This window comes from Blastocystis sp. subtype 4, assembly GCF_000743755.1.
Source record: "Blastocystis sp. subtype 4 strain WR1 chromosome Unknown seqid_0185, whole genome shotgun sequence".
NCBI classification, from domain to species: Eukaryota; class Bigyra; order Opalinata; family Blastocystidae; genus Blastocystis; species Blastocystis sp. subtype 4.
In genome coordinates, this window is record NW_014569362.1 from 1 (window position 1) to 20,315 (window position 20,315).

At 38.1% G+C, this 20,315-nt stretch overlaps 8 protein-coding genes across 8 annotated transcripts; 4 read left to right on the forward strand and 4 right to left on the reverse strand.

Annotated features, from left to right (window-relative positions):
* Nucleotides 1–148: 148 nt before the first annotated feature.
* On the reverse strand, nucleotides 149–2,804 carry JH06_4859 (heat shock protein HSP; the record flags this gene model as incomplete). The annotated part of the gene is made up of 9 exons (XM_014671192.1): nucleotides 149–291; nucleotides 320–412; nucleotides 441–512; nucleotides 542–628; nucleotides 657–1,608; nucleotides 1,639–1,992; nucleotides 2,023–2,553; nucleotides 2,615–2,642; nucleotides 2,674–2,804. 9 exons carry the CDS (start codon nucleotides 2,802–2,804, stop codon nucleotides 149–151), a joined length of 2,391 nt encoding a protein of 796 aa, XP_014526678.1.
* Nucleotides 2,805–3,949: 1,145 nt separating this feature from the next.
* On the reverse strand, nucleotides 3,950–5,143 carry JH06_4858 (phosphorylated CTD interacting factor; the record flags this gene model as incomplete). Its single annotated transcript, XM_014671191.1, has 3 exons — nucleotides 3,950–4,881; nucleotides 4,911–5,076; nucleotides 5,108–5,143. The coding sequence occupies 3 exons, from the start codon at nucleotides 5,141–5,143 to the stop codon at nucleotides 3,950–3,952; spliced, it is 1,134 nt and encodes a 377-aa protein (XP_014526677.1).
* Nucleotides 5,144–5,539: 396 nt separating this feature from the next.
* JH06_5294 (hypothetical protein) lies at nucleotides 5,540–6,451 on the reverse strand (the record flags this gene model as incomplete). Its single annotated transcript, XM_014671194.1, has 4 exons — nucleotides 5,540–5,855; nucleotides 5,886–6,229; nucleotides 6,260–6,383; nucleotides 6,414–6,451. 4 exons carry the CDS (start codon nucleotides 6,449–6,451, stop codon nucleotides 5,540–5,542), a joined length of 822 nt encoding a protein of 273 aa, XP_014526680.1.
* Nucleotides 6,452–6,650: 199 nt separating this feature from the next.
* On the reverse strand, nucleotides 6,651–7,913 carry JH06_5293 (hypothetical protein; the record flags this gene model as incomplete). The annotated part of the gene is made up of 4 exons (XM_014671193.1): nucleotides 6,651–7,374; nucleotides 7,405–7,488; nucleotides 7,519–7,581; nucleotides 7,612–7,913. The coding sequence occupies 4 exons, from the start codon at nucleotides 7,911–7,913 to the stop codon at nucleotides 6,651–6,653; spliced, it is 1,173 nt and encodes a 390-aa protein (XP_014526679.1).
* A 2,886-nt stretch (nucleotides 7,914–10,799) lies between these two features.
* Nucleotides 10,800–14,931, forward strand: JH06_3508 (hypothetical protein; the record flags this gene model as incomplete). The annotated part of the gene is made up of 6 exons (XM_014671183.1): nucleotides 10,800–11,674; nucleotides 11,705–11,939; nucleotides 11,971–13,916; nucleotides 13,948–14,569; nucleotides 14,600–14,746; nucleotides 14,776–14,931. 6 exons carry the CDS (start codon nucleotides 10,800–10,802, stop codon nucleotides 14,929–14,931), a joined length of 3,981 nt encoding a protein of 1,326 aa, XP_014526669.1.
* Nucleotides 14,932–15,194: 263 nt separating this feature from the next.
* Nucleotides 15,195–16,641, forward strand: JH06_3509 (phosphatidylinositol kinase; the record flags this gene model as incomplete). The annotated part of the gene is made up of 7 exons (XM_014671184.1): nucleotides 15,195–15,213; nucleotides 15,248–15,344; nucleotides 15,375–15,729; nucleotides 15,760–15,882; nucleotides 15,912–16,004; nucleotides 16,036–16,266; nucleotides 16,297–16,641. The coding sequence occupies 7 exons, from the start codon at nucleotides 15,195–15,197 to the stop codon at nucleotides 16,639–16,641; spliced, it is 1,263 nt and encodes a 420-aa protein (XP_014526670.1).
* JH06_3510 (phosphatidylinositol kinase) lies at nucleotides 16,642–17,328 on the forward strand (the record flags this gene model as incomplete). The annotated part of the gene is given in 4 exon segments (XM_014671185.1): nucleotides 16,642–16,657; nucleotides 16,687–16,790; nucleotides 16,820–16,993; nucleotides 17,011–17,328. The coding sequence occupies 4 exon segments, from the start codon at nucleotides 16,642–16,644 to the stop codon at nucleotides 17,326–17,328; spliced, it is 612 nt and encodes a 203-aa protein (XP_014526671.1).
* A 740-nt stretch (nucleotides 17,329–18,068) lies between these two features.
* JH06_3511 (hypothetical protein) lies at nucleotides 18,069–20,270 on the forward strand (the record flags this gene model as incomplete). The annotated part of the gene is made up of 9 exons (XM_014671186.1): nucleotides 18,069–18,216; nucleotides 18,246–18,381; nucleotides 18,411–18,604; nucleotides 18,635–18,908; nucleotides 18,938–19,288; nucleotides 19,319–19,478; nucleotides 19,508–19,830; nucleotides 19,860–20,024; nucleotides 20,054–20,270. The coding sequence occupies 9 exons, from the start codon at nucleotides 18,069–18,071 to the stop codon at nucleotides 20,268–20,270; spliced, it is 1,968 nt and encodes a 655-aa protein (XP_014526672.1).
* Between the last annotated feature and the right edge of the window lie 45 nt (nucleotides 20,271–20,315).

Genomic DNA, 20,315 nt, shown 5'->3' on the forward strand with positions numbered 1-20,315 from the left:
ACCCAATCAAATTGCCATATCGGTTTTTGGGATCTAGTCGTTTGTGAAAGAAAAGAAATACATAGAACAATAGAATAAAGAGATAGGTGTACAAACAAAAACAATTATTCAGTCACATAGATATTACAACACAAATCACGACTAATCTTTAGAAACCACGGATAGTAGCAGGGATAACTGTTTTCAATTGTGATCCAAACACTTTGGAAAGATTGGCATCCAAATGAACTGTTATCATCACAGATGAAGGATTATCATCTGAAAACGAAACGTTCTCCAAACGAGGAAGATCTATGTCATAAGTCACTTTCTATGGTACCTTTCAAGCATAATACGTTAGCAGATGGCATACTATTTGTATTCCCACAAAGTGAATAATTGCTGAATGAAATCATTCGTAGTTGCGGATTATCTAATTCAAAAATCATTACATATGATACTTTCAATGTGAGCTTGTTCAACACTACAAAATGCCATTCTTCCAAAGAGAATAGTATCCAAAGCCGGTAAAGCTAATTCATCATTCACATTCAAGTCATACAAGAAATTGATAGATATTTGGTTTGACAAAAATTATGGCTACTATCATCTGGGGATCCAATGTACAGATCCTCGAGAGAAATAAGGTCTATATCAAAGAGAATGATTACGAATACCTTGAAGGATAAACTCCCTAAAATATTCAAATGAATAGGGATCAATTTGAATGGATTTAAGTTGATGACATGATTTGACAGAAAAAGTCCCGGATTCCTTTTCAGCATTGAAACTGCTTGCACCTATGGTTAGTTTTTTGAGAGCAGGAAGAGAATCCACAGTGAAAGTGACGAAATGTGAGAAGCACTTTTCACCAATCCAAATTTCCTCCAAGCGAGGTCGATCTGTGATGTGAAACTCCTGTCTGCGATTGGTTGCGAATGATTCATCAGCAATACGCATGGTTATAACACTAGCATTGATATCAATCCAATCTGACCAAGATTTGGATAATGAATTCGACAAACATGCATTCGTCTCATCTCGAGAAAGTCCCAAGAGGATTCGTATGTCATGACGCTGTTTGATAGCCTCATCGCGAGTGATATCAACACGTCGTCGCCGAAGGAACTGTTGAATCTCTCTTACTTTGGTTTGATCACCTTTTTGGGCCAACTCGAATAGCATATTCTCGATATCAACACAGTTATTGCTTACAGAAGCCATTTCTTGTTCTTCCAAATGAAGCAAACGAATGATCTCATCATTCTCTTGAAGCTGATTGGGTGATAATACTGTTCCAGTGTTATTTGAGTACATGTCAACAACATTACGAGAGATATCCAGATCAAGTTCCCAATCCCTTTGTTCATGCATTTGTTGAGCCAATTCTTCAGCAGAATGAGATGATATGTTAAAAACAGCATGATCTAACACAGCATCTGAAAGATGTAACCGTTTCTCATGAAGCAATCGTTCAAATGTAGTACAGCTGAAAGCACAATATTCATCAACATTCACTGTTTCATTTAACGACAAGCCAAAGACTTCAAGAAGAATACGACGATAAGCAGTTACTCGAATCCCTCCTCCAATAGGAATGACTCCATCAATTGCTGACTGTCCTAACAACTAAGACTAAGTCATTGAATTCATTCCTACACCTTTGAACTTTCTTGCTGCGTCTTCAAAACGAGAGAAGATGGGCTTACAATAATCTTCAAACTCTTGCCGTGTGATTACCAGAGGTCCTGGTACTGGAATACTCAGGTCATAACACAATTCTTCTAAATTCTCTTCTCTTATCTCAGTGTCATCAATATTCATCATTACAAAATCACATTTCACTCGTTCAGCTAGTTCCATTAGGATTTGCCGTGTGACTGCATTTGATAGAAGCAAAGGATACTTGTCAACAGACGATAGTCGACTCACAATCAATTTGGCAACTAACCGTGTAATTCGACTCCCACCCAAATTGTTTCTGTGGACTATCTCTCGAATACTTATCTTATTCTAATCATGATCAGACATCCATGATCCTACTTGACAATACTCTACCGCACAAAATGTTACAAAAAATGATCCAAGATCTACAAAAACGTACGTAGAAGAAGAAGGTACATCGGAGAGATAAGATTGTCGGAATTCCACTGCAATTGGTAACATATGACGAACAAACCGACAGGAAGAGCATTTATCAAGGTGGAGAGAGAGGACAAGACTATCGATCATATTAATAACAGATTGTTTCGAAATAGATTCAGGAATTGCTATAGTGAGTTCAGTGGATTTGAGCTGTTGAGACTGAGCGATATTGACTCGATCGAAGTAGAGAGCCGTTGGTTCTTTAAAAGCACAGTACAACAGATATTCCATCGTTAGAATAAAGAAAATGTAAAAATCACAAGATACTTCTTTTGTCCCTGTTTTAACCTGAACTCGGCATTGTCCATTTGAGTCATAGTGGAGATCTGCTGCACATAATTCTTCTTCAACGCGCTGTTCTTTTCTCACTAGTTTAAGGAGATGATGAAAGCCACCAAAGAAAATGAAATCTGCACTTGATGTTGCAATCTAGACATGATATTGAAAAGAATGCACGTTCTTTTCTGGAACAGTGATCCAAACACATTACACACTTGTTCTTAATCATGATACTGTTTCTATTGATTACCCTTCCAAACATATTTTCACCTTGTTGAAATAGACAAATCATCAAAGTGACCCATTTCAGTTGCTCCAGTTTTATTTACTGTGTAATCCGACGATTCCTCCCATCGAGAAAACAGGATTGTTCTGGATCCATAATCAATTCCCAAGATCATGGTTATATAATTCAAGAAATACAAACCGAGTCTATAATAATCACTATTTCTGGAACTGGAAATATCCGGGTTATGTGATAACGAAACTATATCAAGTCAGAATATGAATCTGTTGGAGAATATGTCTTGGATTTGATAGGGGTTACCATGCCATTTTTAGTGTTGCTGTGATCTAGAATGTTGTTGAGATCCTTTTTACCTTATCTATACCGTGTACCATAGTAAATATAGTCTATATTTCATTACTGTAGTGTAATTGCTGCTTATTTGTTTCCTTCTTATTCTTCTTACTCTTCTGTGGTAAAGAATGACGTCGAAAAACAGAAGCAGTGGATCTTATACTGGTATGTGGTGATTTATGTGTTGTTACTTTAGGATGGTTCTATCCCTCTTTGAATGTGTTTTTCTGGTAACAGACTTTCTTTTTAAAACGTAGGTACTTGTTTTTGTAGGATAGTGTAGGTCTTTCGTGTATCACTTCGTCAAATTCGTTTTTATTATATGGCTTTCAATCCCATCGAATGGCGTATGTGATTTTAGTTATTGAAACTCAGGGCTTGACCTTCTTTTCTGATCATGTTGTAACTCCTCTTCTAAGAGTAGTATCTCCGATGAGTACTTATATGTAGGGTCATGCTGATGAGATTGACAAAGGTCTAAGTACAGGACTCTCGTATGTGTGTGGAAAGATCAAAGAAGCCTTGAATAAGGCCATTGACTATGTTCCTTACCTGATTCACTCTGCAGCAAAAGTAAGAAAGTGGATACGAATGAATAGTAGCTTAATGTTGAGAAAACAGATTGTATTGTTTGTTTATTACCTTCGTTTCGATTCTGGTTCACTAAGTGAAGAATGTTCACGTTTCGATTCTGGTTCACTAAGTGAAGAATGTTCACGTTTCGATTCTGGTTCACTAAGTGAAGAATGTTCACGTTTCAGTCTTAGTTCACTAAGTGAAGAATGTTCACGTTTCAGTCTTAGTTCACTAAGTGAAGAATGTTCACGTTTCAGTCTTGGTTCACTAAGTGAAGAATACTCACGTTTCGATTCTGGTTCACTAGGTGAAGAATGTTCACGTTTTGGTCTTGGTTCACTAAGTGAAGAATACTCACATTTCAGTCTTGGTTCACTAAGTGAAGAATACTCACGTTTCTGCCGAGATGTGTTCGATATCTCTGTAGAATAACAATCTTAGATTGAACCTACGTTTCATTACTTGTTGCATATACTCAGAGGATTCAGTCGTCCATCTTGAATTCACTTCTTTCGCAAAGAATGATTCATCGATTTGTAATACTTCTCTTGCTTTCGGACTCTGCAATACGAACATTAGTGAACTGCTTCTAGCTCTCATTACCTTAAAATTGTCTCGATATGCCATTCCATTACGATAGAAATGTTTATTCTTATCCAAAGCTACCATTGTCACGAAATACTTTCCTTTGACATCGTTAGTTGGTCGTTCACTCTTTCCATACACGGTGAGATTGTAGGATTCACAATCACTATCATCCCAACCAGGAACTACAATGAAGAATGTGAGAGCTTTTTCGTTTTCTTCTGCCTTCTCCATGAAGGATATAATACGTCTAATGTTACGAATCATACATTCCTCAACAAATGGAGGATTACTCTCAAAGCAACCTTCTTCAACCAAATAACCAAAGAAACTACCTTTTGATCCGAAGAAATGATCTGTATCATAGAAACGCGAGCAAAAGGATCCAATCAAAGGACATGCATTCATCGGTGAAGCAAAACACTCATGTTGTAATCCATACTCAGATTTAAGAAATGAGAACACAGATTCAGGAAGCGCCATTTGATATCCACGAACATCCCCACTTACTGTATTATATCGAAGGAGGAGAAGCAACAACCGCTCCAAAAATAATTGCTTATCTTCTTCAGACTCTATGGGTTGGCTTGACTCGTATTTCTGTTTAAGATTGTTATAAGCTTCATCTGATAACTTGATTTCATAATCCTTATGCGGGTCACTTCCATCAGTGAATCGAAATTGTATGATATCATCGACATCACTCTTTTGGACTGTGATCTTATCGTCATTCAGCTCTACAGGGAATACAAATAATTACAAATACCACTGGATGATTGTTTGAATTCTTCGAACACCTGCTTTGCGATTTCCACCAATTGATCATCTAAAGCATCTGCATCTGCCTCTGAAAAACCACCTTCCGTTAGTTCACGTTGAAGCCAATGATTTTTCTGTGGATTACTTGGAACGAGACAATCCTCTTCATTTGCCTATATTTTATCATTAACAATATAATCCTACTCCACAGAGCTCTTGTATTAAGAACCAACGTTCCATTAATGCCTTGATTCCATTCTTGGTTCCTAAACGATGACACTTCTGCGATGTCTTTGTAGATTGATTAAATCCACCTTTTGTTTTAATCGCATCAGCAAATTGTTCAATAATACGATCAAGGGATTCTTGTCGTAGGATCTCAGTTGCAATACTCTTTTTAGAAACACTATATGATGATATTAATAAATGAAATGGACAGAACCTCTTTACTCATTTGTGTAATTGTATGAGGGTGTCAAAATAAAATCTGATCTTGATTGAAGCGTGTGATGTATGTGAAATCGAAAGATATGAAGTGTTCAAGTAATATGAGGAGATCGGATCAATCATTCTTATCACAACTACTCTATTTGGAAATCTGTTCATCATAATCTTCTAACAAACATTTGCTCTAAATCACACTTTCATAAACTGCTCGCTCAGTAATGCCTGAACTCTCTGAAACTCTTCACCTACATTCCCCTCCACAATCAGCATATCCTTCTCATTCCGAATCATGATATTCTGATCATATAATTCAATTCGATCTCGTTCCAGACTCGCATCCATTTCATTCTCATTCAATAACTCAAAGACACGACGAATTGACAGGGGTTCTGTACGAAGAAAGATTGGACCCACCTTCCCTCGTACTCCCTGTCTGTTAATAGTTAGTACCATCTCTTGCTTCGCTTCTGGTTCTTCAACATACTCTATACAAGCAGACACTCGTCTATTCATGATCCCTTCTAATTATACCCACCCCACTTCAGTTTCACCAATAACTTGACGATCCATAGCTATCAACAAATGTTCATCAAGTCTCATTGTCATTACACTATGCTCACTCACAATCTCAGCAGGAGAACCTTCCTCAGCCACGATCACATCATACTGATTATCACGACGTAGTTTATCCATGAAGAAGTCTCGTTGTTGAGGGAGACCATGCCAACAAATCACATGAGTAGGATGGATGGATCGAATCATACCATGCATTGTAGCATAGTCTGAAAGACCATTCATATCAATATACTCACGTCGCATCATCAATTGCAATGTATCTTCACTTGTTATGTATTTGAAGTATTGTTGTGTTGTTTCTTCCTATACATCAAATCCGTCTCTATTTAACACATCATCAAAATAATCCTCTTCTTCCTCTTCTTCTTCCTCTTCTTTCTTCGTTAATACAGGTTTGTATTCCGTGGGAATTACTCCAAATTCATCACGATGAACTTCTTCATCCACAAACGGAAATCTATCATTCACACTCCTCTCCTTATCTCACAGTGTATGTTGGAATCGACTTGTAGGAGCATCCTGCATCTCATCAAATGAATCAGAATCATTTGCTTCAATCGCATGTTCCTGTTCTGATGCTTCTCTTGCTCGCTTCTCCTGTTTCTCTATCAATCATTCTCTTATTCTTCTCTTACGCTGCTTTGCCTGTCTCGCTAACTCCGCTAACTTGGCTTCCAACTCTTCACCCATCAAAGGAATCTTCTTTCGATTCTACCATGAACTCTCATTCATTCATTCCTACTACAAACTTGAAGTGTTTCTCCAAAGGATGATGAAGGATCCTATCAGCCAGAGTACCTGGTGCAGGTGTATTCACAAACAGTAACAAATTTTCAGGTCTCGAACACCATTTGTTCAGTAAGATCTGTGAATATGATGTTTCCAACCCCGGTAATGAAGCCACCACAACCTTACCACCACGGGAATCCAATACATTCTCCACAACTGATACACAGGTCACATACCGAAGATCAAAAGCTTCTCGTTCTGCTTTTGCTGATGCTTGTAGAAGTCGAGAGTTGAGATTACTGGTAATACCTCGAACATGAGCAATCAATTGAGAGTTTCGTTTGGTTAGAAAGTAAACCTTAAAACTATCCAGGTGCTTCTCTTCCCATACACGTTCCAGTAATAGTAATACCTCCAGACAACGACCTGCTGAGTCTACAGGGATCAGAACATTACCATGCTCTTCCTGCAGAGTATCTGCAATGAGATTACTGAAGTGACCAAACTTGGCTGTATCCAACTGACGGTAATCACGAGGGGTTTCTGTTGTATCCTCACACACATCTGTGATCAACATAGTCACCTTTCCTTCCAATGTGAACGAGGCAGCATTCAAATGGTTATCTGTGAGGGGATTGATGTTCATTGAATACACCAGATTGTCAGTTTCGGTTTTGATATCCCAGATAGATCCGCCTACGATGTGACCAGCGATACGACTATGCATGAATCATGGTTATTTCACCTACGGTCGAATGAAAACCGAATTCCCTTGACTGTTTGATAGCACTTCCCATTGATTGTACACAAGTGGATGAAATAGGGAATACAAGCTATTTAGATCTCTCTTATCAAACACACACGCTTCCTCTCCCTCTAAACGGTTTTCATATGTATCTTCAAGACAAAACTTGGCAATATTTATACTACATATCACAATCTAATCAAAATCAAACGCATCTGCATTGATGAAGATGGGAACTTCATGATCTTGACCTTTGAATACATATGGTAATCCCCCCATATGCATGAAATCGGGATGAGAAACAAGAACTGCTGTTAGAGTAGGAATGTATTTCAAAACAGGTAACAGCATCGTTACATCCAGTCGGTCATCCCATCCACAATCCAATAGTAATCGAATCTGATTGTCAAACCATTCCTCCAAAGACCATACATCACCGACCTCAAGTACTGAACACATAGGTCCATAGTTTGTAGCTCCATAAATCGGGATAAATCGATAGGTAATGGGCATGGCGTCGAGATATTGAGGAAAAACAAGAATGCAGAAATGGGCCGAGTTTCAGTCAATGAGAAGAATCAAGGAGATTTCTTCGTTTCTTTCCCACCTTTATGAATACTTACGACTTGGGGATTTGAATATATTCATTCGAATGGAAGAAGAAAATGCTGCCAATCAGAATGTCTATCTCATGTCGTTATTCGGGTTACTTGGGAAGGAAGGTGATCCCCATCCTCTCATCAATGCAGATGAGAAGCAAGAAATTGCGCATGCTCAAAACATGACCCAGTTGTCTTGGTTTTGTACTTCGAAAGACTATGTGGATATGGATATCCTCTCCTTCTTTAGTACATCAGGTATCCCAGTAGTATTGTGTTGGAGAGTTCTAATTCTAGTTTTTCAATATCTTGGTTCAATTGTTGTATGGTTTGTCATTTCATAATTACTCATCTACATTTACGTATCAAATGAATGCGACTACACGAAAATGTATGATTCGACTCTTGGGTTCCGATGATCGACGTCTTTTATCGCTTCTCTTGTATGACTGCAATTGCGTTATCAATGTACGTATTAGAATGAGTGTACTAGATAGGATTTGCTCTCCTTTCAGAAGCTCTACTCAAACAAGACTGTACCAAACGCTTTGTTGTCATCTTTTCATGCTACATCTCGCTACATTGGTAATAATTATGGTTCATTGAGTTCTCAAACTGAATCCTGTTATTGTTTTCCGTTTACATGATCTGTAGTTAGTGCTTCCAGTCAGCGAGATCTGTGTGTTATTTATGATTGTTCTTCTGGAGATACACGTCATGCACTTCTTACCAATTCTGTCGAATTTCTATCAATCCTCTTACATGATCCTCTCTCCTTCATTCTCTTTACTGATTCTTCATTACTTCTTCATTCCACTTGTAGACAGTTACTTCAAGACTATCGTAATCTCGACTCAGCAGTAAATCTTCTTGTTTCTTTATATCATTCCTCATCCTTCTCTGTTTCTATTGTCTATCTCCTTCAACGAGTTCTCTCATCCATTGCAACTCATCTGGTCAACTCAGAATCAGGAACAGCCTGCAGTGCTGTTGCTTCTCTGAGTGATGACCATTTTCATTCTCTCATTACAATGACGGAATCTGTTCTTCTACAACTCCCCAAATCAGATATCCTATTCCCGCGGGATTTGATCATTCTTCCTATTCAACAGTTCCTGACTCATCTCCCATTCCAAGAGAGACCTGCTTTTTTAGAACCCATGATTCGTATCGTATTGGTACTACGACACTCTCAAGCCCTTCCGGATGCTGTTTGTGTCAGCTTCTATCTGCAGAGGATTCAAGAGTTCTCTGAACAGTCTGGTACAGATCAGGGTTCTGTTCATTATCTTCATATGATGGAGATGTTCAGTGATCTCTTGATGGATATGGCACTTCATGACATATCCATCATCGAACAGATTCTTCCAACTCCTTCTCCCTGTAGCAAACAACCACGTACTGTATTGTTACTTCCTCCAGAGACACCTCTGGCTCTCTATTCGAGTTTGCTCCAGTTATGCTCCTTCCTTCTAATACATGCAGAACACGGGAATGAACCACTTCTATCATCTGACTCCATTCAATTCTTGATAGATCTCAAACATGCTTTGATAGTCTACTTCAAAGAGCGAATCATTCCAATACTGGACTTCTCTTCAGATCAGCTTCGACAGCAAGTGAATTGTTCAGAACACACTCTATTATGTGTCTGTGTGAATGTGTGCACAACACAACTGTTGGATCATGAGGAGGATCTGCGAATATGTCTCTATGAAGCTATCCTCTCACGTGCCAAGAGATTGATGGAGAAGGAGAGAAGGATAGAAGTTGAGGCAGGAACAAAGAAGATTTCAGTAATCGTGTTTGATGGAAGAAGTAGTTTAATCTAAGTGTTTGAATGATAGGCAATGTGTTATTAAGGAAGTCTCTTGAAGGGACTAAGAATGAATCAATTGAATCTGTTCTATTGAGTGAATATGACTGTAATGAACTGATTCTATTGTTACTATCTTTATCACCTTCTCTATTGTGATTCTTATTCCTTGATATCATGAATAGAGATTATAAGCAATCCCTTGATAATCAAGCAATCACTTTCCTTGCTAATGGGTTTATTACTCTTGCTTCCTCTCTTCCTCATAAGTCATTCCTCTTCTTCTTTCTTATTCCTAGTGGTTATTCATTTGTTTCTCTTTGTCTTCATTGTCTCTTGTATCATGTTTCCCAACTCCAAAATATCTCCCTATTTTTGACATCCATTCTTACAGCAGAGCTTTCCACTCATCATTCATTCTCTATTCTAACTCTGTTCTATTCAATTCGTAACTTCTCTTGTGCTCTATCCAAATATGTGAATGGTTCTTGTTGTTACCTCTGTCTTCATCGACCTGATCGATCACTGTATGGAGATTATCCCAATAACCTCTTCCTTCAAGCTTCTAATACTTGTGTTGATATGAATCAGCTCTATTTTGTCCTATTCCAATCACTTCATCAACCTATGATCACGGAGTTCTGTCCTCAGTTGAGCTCATCATCTCAACCCTCGGATGAGGATCTCAAAGTTTTGGAGAGTTATTGTTGTGTGGTTGCTTCGTTTATCTATCATTCTCTTTCTATCTTATCGTATATTGTCAATCAGGAAGGCAACCTTATGTTGCGAAATGTGAATTACATTCAGGATCAAAATGGAATACATGAAGGAATGCAAAATAGTTGGCTATTTCTTCATTACACAATTCTTCATGATTTTCTATGGAAGCAGGTTTTAGCTCAACCTCATTTGTTTCCATCACATAGTAGTGGAGTGATTATCCTACTCTTCTCATATGTCTATTTGGATGAAATATGTGAAGGAATGTATGAGGATTTATCGAATTCAATGCTTCATGTTACTGGATTTAAGCCATTGTTAGAAGTAATGGAAGCAATAGAAGATGAACTAAAAGCAGCAGTGAATGAGAAGGACTATCAAGATCGAGTCACACGATATCAATCTATGGTCTATGGGATATTGAATGCTATTGGTGGAGTATGTGTAAACATGGAGTTATTCCCATGTATGTTAGCTCATCTCTCACTCTTACTTATCCACTTGTTTCATTGGGTTATGTTCAGTCCTCATTGGATTGTAAGTGATTTAAGTCTTCATCATCTAATTCGTATTGCTAGATATTCAATTATCATTCATAAAAAGTCATTATGGGTACTATTACCAGAATGTATCATAGCTGAAATCATTCAATCATTATTGTTACTTGATCAGTGGAAACAGCAACTTATAAGTCAGTCAATCTTTGATAACAATGAATCTCTGAGTCAGTGGTATGTTAAACTCACTCCATATATACTTCCAGTTTACATCAATCAATTAGATACCCAGACCATTGTGGTACTTTGTAAAGCAATCGATTCAACTTCATCAATCTCTCAAACACTCTCTCTTGTATTTCAAGGTGCTCAGTGTATTTATAATGTTCTTGTTTATCTTCTTAAACATATGTCACAAGAGAATATCAAGTCATGGGAGCTTCTATTCTTTCTTCGATCATCATTCACGGATCAAGCGATTGAACAAGGAATGATTGTTCCTCCTGAATCATCACGTGTTTCGATAAAGCAGATGATTCAACAGCAAGGACATCGAGTACTGTGGCCTCTTCTGTATGACTGTACAGATGTGAGTTCTCATGATCGAGAGATGAGTGAAACTGCTCTTCGTTCCTTATATGAGTAGTATTCATTGACTCCATTCATAAATAGTTTGTACACTGCAGAAGGAACTAAAACACGTACTGATATCTTCATCAAATCATTTCATTATTTCAACTTTCAAATCAATCAAGCTCTGTCATTCACAACTCTTGAACTTAAGCGTGCAATCTTTGCATTACGTCGTTCTCTAAAAGACTTCAAAGCAAGCACAGAAGGTCATTCAGTTGTTCTTCCTGATAACTTTATCTGGGGTGTATTGAGTTTCATTAAAAATATACTGCAAGTGATCATATTCTGAATCATATGATGAATAGAGGCCTGAACTGCAATTGTATGCGTTGATCCTGTTAGATGTATTTCTTGATCTTCTCTCTGAATCTATGTTATTTCGTGTTCTCTCTGAAATCATTGTTTGTGTTGCTGCTTCATTTGAGAAGAGTAATTATTGGCTTCAGAATCATTCATCCAATCATCTTCTATATCACACCACTGACATTACTCATCTTAAACAGAAGGCTGTTGATCGAGAAGCAGGAGATTTCAAGTCTCAACGATCTGGTACAATTGAGAGTTACTTCTCGCAACAAAATGAGAAACAACCCGTGATTCTTCGTATTTACGGGGATCTTCATCTAAAAGCAGATCCAATTGTTCATCCTCCTCTTGGTTTATGTTGCTCAAAGCCACTTCATGAAGTATTAGGAAAGGATCCGTTATTCAGTTTTGATAGTAATGAACAGTCGATTGAGAACGTGGATGCAAAGAGTTATCTTGCCAATACGACTGGGTATTTTGCTGATATGCTTCATCGAATACATACTTTGTATCCTCAATCAATGAAATCATTACTTAAATCATATCCATATCTCTATCATCTTACTTTCGGAGATCTCTCTCTTGTATCAGTACTTCAACTTACACCTCCTCATTCTCTTGTAAATTTCTCGAGATCTGCTTCTGAGCTCGAAGCAGTGATGTTAACACTTGTTGCTACACCTGAGTTGTCCCTGGAGGTTATTCCTGCAGTTGGTTATCTGTCTCTGTTATTACGGGCTTCTCAGAAGACCTATCAGCAATGGATTGCAGATCAACCGTTCATTCCTGATTCTGTTCAACGTTGCTATTTGCATTGTGTCAAATTAGCCTCGTTTTTTGTCACTAGTGGAAATACATATGCTCAGTTACTCTTAAGTGAACTATTGGGATTACTTGGAGCTATAGCTTCGGAGCGTTTTCGTTCAGTATCACGTGAAGACAGTGTTCAACCTCATCTCACAGAATTTGATTTGGCTCGTGTCATGGTCAAGCGATTCTTCGTGAAAGATTTGATGGGTCTCCCTCGAAGTGAGATCCAGAATCGAATTGCTTTTACTGTTCAAAGTCTCCTTCACTTCCTTAAAAAGCAAATGGATTTGAAGCCATTAGAAGCATTAACAACAGATCGTTCGCTGTTACGGGAAATGAAGACGAAGGAACAAGTCTCAGGAGAGAGTGTAACAAATGATGAATCGAATGAAGATTCATTCCCTCAGTCTCTTCAATCATTATTCACTCAAGAAGAGTTAAGTGTGATTTCGCAATATTGGAGTACTGAATACACTCTTCGTACTGACAAACAACGAACTGAGCGTATGAAATGGTTTGATGGAGTCAATTGTAACAGTTATGCTAGATGGGTTACTAAGTTGGCAATGAGACTACTTATTCTCTGTCCATCTGATAGTCAGTCTGATAGTGTCGATAAGTCATCTCATCATACTAACACCACACCTCAACTTACTCCATCTTCTTCTTTCAATCTATCTCAATCAGATCACCATATTTTCTATCTCTTCAAATCTCTATTCTATCCATCTTGTGCTGATAAGGCTTCATATCTCCTTCCTTATCTCATCTTATTCTCATTACGTTATCATTACCAGAAGCAGCAATCTATTGACAATAACCAAGATTCTTCTACACCTCGACTTTTCGTTCATTTTTCTGACATTCCATTTTTTCTCACTCTTTCGAAATATCTGAATAATGTTCTTATTCAATGTGATATTCAGAGTGATAGTGAATATAAGCACTGTTGTACAGAGATATTGACTCTAATCAATACATTGAAGGCGTGGAGTCTACAGTATCAAACAGTAAGTGGAAGAATGAAGGATAAGGCTTGGTTAAGAGATCTACTAAATGGATTTTTATCATTGCTGGATATAACTCAAATCATTCGTGTAGCAAAGACATTAGGTCAGTATGAATATGCTTTAAGGTGAGAATATACACATGACAATAAGTTTTAGAGAGAAAGAGATCCAGTTAACTGAAACACGAAGTACTGCGTTGGAGATACAACATCATATGACAACAGATTACAGCGCAGTGACTCACAGTGAATTGGATGAGTTGTTGATGATCTATTTCAAATTACAGAATATGCAAATGACGAGAGGAATCGAAGTCTTGTTAGAACGATCTCATGATGAGAGATCCCTCTTTCAACAGGCTCGTGATCTTGAAATGAAATCACAGTGGGATATCGCAACAGAGCGTTACAGGGAATTGGTTTTGTCATCTAAGGAAGACTCTCTGGATGTTACTGAAGAGGCTGCCAGTGCTTATTATCGTTGTCTTCAAGCAGGAGGATTGTGGGCAGACATTCTTCACACACATTCCTGCTCAAATGCAACACTGAGTCAAAGCAGTCAGTTGTTATATTGGAAGATGGAAGCTAGTTGGAGGGCATGTGATTGGGATTCATTACGACGGTTTGTTAGTGAATTGGAGTGGATCATGGTAAACCATCAGGAACAATGGAATCTTCATCTTAAGAGGGGTTTCAATGACCAAAATCGGTTCGAATTTGGTTATTATTTGAGTAAGATATTTCTGTCAATTGAAGAAGGAAAACAGAATCAGATTCAGGTAATCATATGAATTGCTTGATAGATATAGGATTACGTAACAACAGCTCGTCTTTCACTTATCCATTCTCTTGCTTCGCATCCTCAGTCTTCAATTCAAATGATTTATCGTCCTCTGTTAGCTCTTCATATTCTTCAAGACATTACGCTGTATCACTCAAGGGGAATCCAAGTTCGAGTAGGATTTGTACCATACTTCTGAAATAGGATGAGATTTCACTCCGTTTAGCCAATTCAAGCCGTCGATTCCAGTTTCGAGAACTACTCTTAGCAGCACAGAGAACAGCTTTGGAAGCAGGAGGGAATAGGAAGGAGATTGGTGGTCAGTGGATGCTGGTGATGATTGGAGATGGAGAGTCATGATTAGACAGCCCAGTTAGCCATTGAGAATGATGTGATTCCTGCAGCCTGGTCAGCTGTGTGTAAGGCAGAAGATGAAGGAATAGACTGTGAAGTGATTCGAGCACAGCTATATGACGTAGAAGGGTTTGTAACAAATGCAATCAATACGTTAACAGTGCGAGTAAGTGAATGAGGATTGAATTGAGAATAGGAGAATGATTCTCGAGAGAAGCAAATCACTAAATTAGGAGAATACTGTGTGATCAAAAGACGAGTGGAGCCATATGATGTATCACTTCTTGAGTGAATAGTGATTATGTTATCATAATCACTAGAGATTACCAAAAGCTAATTGAGTTGAAGGGTGAAGATGCTGATATACAGTATCATTGGGGTAAATTCTATGATGGTGTGTATGCTTCACAAACTGTTAAGTGATTCTTATTTTAATATGATTATTATAGAAATGATAATGATGTTAAAGAAGCCATACGTCATTATGCTCTCTCTTTGTCATCAAGTGATCACTATTTGTATCATTCGCTAATTCGTCTAACTACACTCTGGTTTCGTCTTCTTCAGGATCATTCTACTGATCTCACTGAATGTATTCCTGAGCTTCGCTCTATTGCTTCATATCAGTGGTATGAAGTACTACAGCAGCTTCTCACTGTTGCTCAACACCCTTCAGATCTTCTCAGAGCCCAAGTTCGAAGTATTGTAGGCCGAGTACTGAGTATGTACACAGAGCAGGTTCTATGGCAGATCGTAGGAATGATGTCGAATGAGAATTCTCCCAAGTATGCATTCATTGAGAAAGTGAGTGAAGTGAACAGGATTCATAATTAGATTCTCTTAATGAAGGATGCTCTTACGCCTGCAAAGAAGTCAGTGTTTGCTGATACGCTTAGAATCTGTCGTTCTTTAATTAGTCTTGCTTGTAGTGAGAAAGTGCTTCCTGAAGATTTAATGGTATGTTCAGTGATTCGGCTCATATCAAGACTATAAATCAACTTTTGAAAAAACGCCCTGTGATTCTTCCTCTTCAACGCTATCTTCATTCTGGTGTGAATTCTTTCACAATTCGAAGTGATGTGAGAGTGCTTTGAATCAAATGATAATTAGATGTTCATATGTCGATTGTCGACCAACATTGAAATCATTCCTTCAAAAGAAAAACCAAAGAAGATTATATTTCGAGATGAACTGGGTGAGGAATATCTATTCCTATGCAAACAGGAACGAAAAGGGGACTTGAGAAAGGATCTTCGTGTGATGGAATATGTGAGTATCCTCAATCATATTCTTGTTGAGGATCGAGAAGGTCAGGAGCATCATTTACAATTAACTACCTGGGTATGGTTGCCATGTATGTATGATCATTAGTGTGTCACAATTTTAAATGAAAAGACTGGATTGATTGAATGGGTTCGTAATACTGAACCCGTACTAAGAAAACTTGATTCGATTCGTCATATTCAGGGCCTGCGATCATGCAATGCCATGTGTGTGGAGATGAAATCAGATTATTCTCGTATGCAAGCATTAATTGAGTCTGGAAAACGAGACGAAGCTCTCCAGCTCTACTTCAATGCAATCTTGCCACTCTCACCTCCACTACTTCGATTCTGGTTACTGAATGATTTCAAGGATCCTCGTTTGTGGCTTCAAGCTCGCACGCTCTATACAGAAACAACTGCTTTATGGTCTATTATGGGCTATATATCCTGAATGACAAAAATCAAGAGTTTTTTTAACAATACGTGATTGGCTTAGGTGATCGACACAGTGATAATATCTTGCTCCAGCGCAATGGAGCTGTTTCTCACATTGATTTTGACTGTATCTTTGAAAAAGGTACTGTTTTGCCAACTCCAGAAGTAGGCCTGATTTTGATACTTTAGTGTAGCGAGTTCCATTCCGTCTGACTCCGAATATTATCGATGCTTTCGGTGTGAGTGGAGTCGAAGGAACATTCCGATGCACATGTGAGATTGCGATGCGATGCATGCGAGAAAACCGTGATCTGGTAATGAGTGTGTTGGAGAGTCTGCTGTACATATCCTTCATCATGGAAAAGCTGGTTCACCTTAATCCCAGGATCCTTTGATGGATTGGAAGATCTTCAATACGTCTGGTCAGGAGAATTCTGGGTCACTTGTCTTCTCTACAGTGTTGAAAGTGATGGAGAATCGACTCCGAGGAGTGTATGGTGAGATGATGATATCTCCTGGGAATCGACGGAGAGGGAAGCAGAAAGAGGATATGGTGAATGCAGGGAGACATACAGAATTATCTGTGCAAGGACAAGTGGATAATGTGATTAAAGATGCAACAGATGTATATAATCTTATGAGAATGTATTTAGGATGGATGCCATTCTTATATGTATGTTTGTTAGAGATATTATGGAAATAGAGGCACGTGATTAGTAGAGTTCATTTCAATTCATGGAACTGAGAGATTACAGTAGTTCTAGCAACTTTGTAAAATTACCTATATCTTCTTTGGGTCGATTGGAAAGGGGAGCATCTGTACTCAAAGAAAAGATCCTACTCATCGTTCTATCTACAATCCTTCTCCTTGTCTCCAGTTTATCAGCATCATTCTTTATTGTGGATACGATCATCACATCTCCTCCTTTCAACAGTGTTAAAAGCGTGTACAATGTAAATTATAAGGATTATTACTATTTGTAGAGTTACATCCTGGAAATCCAGTTTCAGAGAGACAGCTATCAGAGTTGCATTCAGAAATCAATTGACGTTAGAATGCCAGAAGTGTTTTTGATTGATAGAGATGCAATACGACACTCTCTACCCAGTATGAAGCGGAGGTGAACAGGTCCTTAGCAACAGAGATGGAAAATCGCATTTTCATCAACGAAATGGAATATCTTACGACTCAAATGAAAGAAATGTCGAAGAAGGATTTTGACCTGATGACTAGAATTAGTAATATTAGCATTATTCTCAATGAGAATTGGATTCTACAACGAGGAGTAGATGTATATTCCGATTCTTGTTCTTCAACGGATAAGGATTCGCTTGTTTCAGTATATCAAGGAAATAGAGACGAAGAATCCTTGTTGACTGTATGAATTGTCTACAAATCAACAATAGACTCTGGAGCAACATCAAAATGCGACGGTTTCTGCCATGGCTCAAGTTCTAAGCCAATTCAACGAACGCATGGAATATGATCAACAATATCTTCAAAGGATGTTCACATCTCTTGTGGATATGCGAATGCCATTCGTATCCAATTTGACTCTCTTTTTGGGAAATATCACCTTTCCTTTGGAAGGTAGGAGGAATTGAACTAATTAAATCTAGTACTAAACACAAGTCAACTTGCTCGATGTATAACCATGGATTCGAGTTGTCAGTTGATCAATAGTATGTATAATCAATATATCAAGATTCTAAATGATTACGAGAATCAGAAACAAGTGATTCAACGTCAAATTCTGTACAGTTCAATGGATACTCTAATCATAGAACTACAAAATCGCGTGTTTCTGGATTTGTGAATTCTGTTGATGGAGTGATCGCGGAAGTCCAGGAATTGTACATTCGCATCTCGGAAGTCCGAGATCTTCTCGATTTCTATGGAATTAATCTTGGTATCTTACCGGAACTCTACATTCCTCCATTGATTCTCCCAGATATAGAATGGAATTGGGATCTACCGAGTAATAAAGTAATAAATGATTTATCATTAGCTGCGGAAGAGATTTACCTGAAATTAGAGTCACATCGAGCTACTATGCAACTTGAATTCATTCAAACAGTTAACGAAACAAAGAATGCAGTAGATCATGCAGTTCGTATCGTCACTGAGTATACAGACAGATTACCAACTATATTCGCAGATTACGATCCTCCCTTTGTGAACACATCACTCATTATGGAGGAATTCAGTCGTAATATCGATACATTCATTGATACGACTTGGACCACTATTGTCAATTCGTCAACAACAGTCACTCGTTTTCTGTATCTCATGAGTTATTCATCAATCATAGGAATGAAACCAAATACGAAGTGACCACATTTCTACCCATCATTCGTGATTCTATCTACTCATTCTTCTCTACATGGTCTCCAAGAGCATTTGTTGGTCTAGATATGGATATTTCGTCCATTCTCTCTCGATTTGAGATTATTCTGAGATTAGCTGTGTGGTGTGATATGATTCTTCGAATCTGTTCACTAGTTCGCACTATTATGCGTGTTCTTATGCGAGGGAAGTTGTCAACTCTTTCCATCCATGTTGGTGGAAATGAAGCCAAAACACAATATTGTCAAACTCTGATCTATTTGGTTGGAATCATTCTTCCTTATCTTATACCCATTCTCATTGCTGTCGTTGTTATGTAGTGGAGAAAAACAAGAATAACCAATAGAGTAATTGGAGTAATCACGGTTATTCTCGTTTATGTTCCACTACTTCAAGGATACATCACAGGTTGTGTGGAGACTTCCTCAGGAACCTTCCTAACACAGAATCTGTACTCTCTAGCTTATAATTATGTGACAATGCAAGGAGATAGTGCAGCCACAATTGTATTGTTGAGAGAATGAATGAATTGAAGGGACGAGAGCGCTATCAACAGAAACGAAATGATTACTGTGCGAATATGGTGGCTTCAACAAGTCAGACATATCAAGACTTCGTTCAAACAGCCAGGGAATTGAGTCGTACTCTTGAGAATCTGAATACAACTCTCTTTCTCACAAATCAGTGTGTTGATTCAACCTATCTGCTGTCTCATCGATCTGAATACGAATCTCTCCTCAATCAGTATCACTCCCTTGAATTTTATCCTCGCGTACTTCAAAACTCCTCGTTCAATTGTGATTCTCTCAGTATTTGTGAAATCACTTGTACTCCCCCAAACAATCCCATTCTTCAGGAGTAGCAACAGATGGATAATTGAATGATAGTCGCTCCTATGCTGCTGGATGCAGTACTGAATGGTTTATTCATAGTAACCTGGTTTCAAATGTTGTTGCACTCTGTATTTGGGTCTTTTTGAATATCTCTCGCTTCCTGTTTGTGGATGCTTACAGGAAGTCAAGACTTGCTTCGTTTCAATACCAGGATGTAAAGTGAATATTACTGATTCATTTGATAATAGAATTATCCTTCCTGCTACTACACAAGGAGAAGTGGTGATTGCATCTCCTCAGGACTTTCAAAAGAAGATCCGTCAATTAATAGAGAAGAAGCAGAGCCGTCAGAAAATGATCTCCACTATTGAGAATCTGTTGGCAGTTCTGCTTGTTGTATTCTGGGTTGTCGGTCTCATCTACATCAAGCCATTCATTTCTGGAATCCGAGATTATTCTGACTAAGTCTGTTCTTGCTTGTTGTGTTTCTTTGATAATGATTCTATTGTC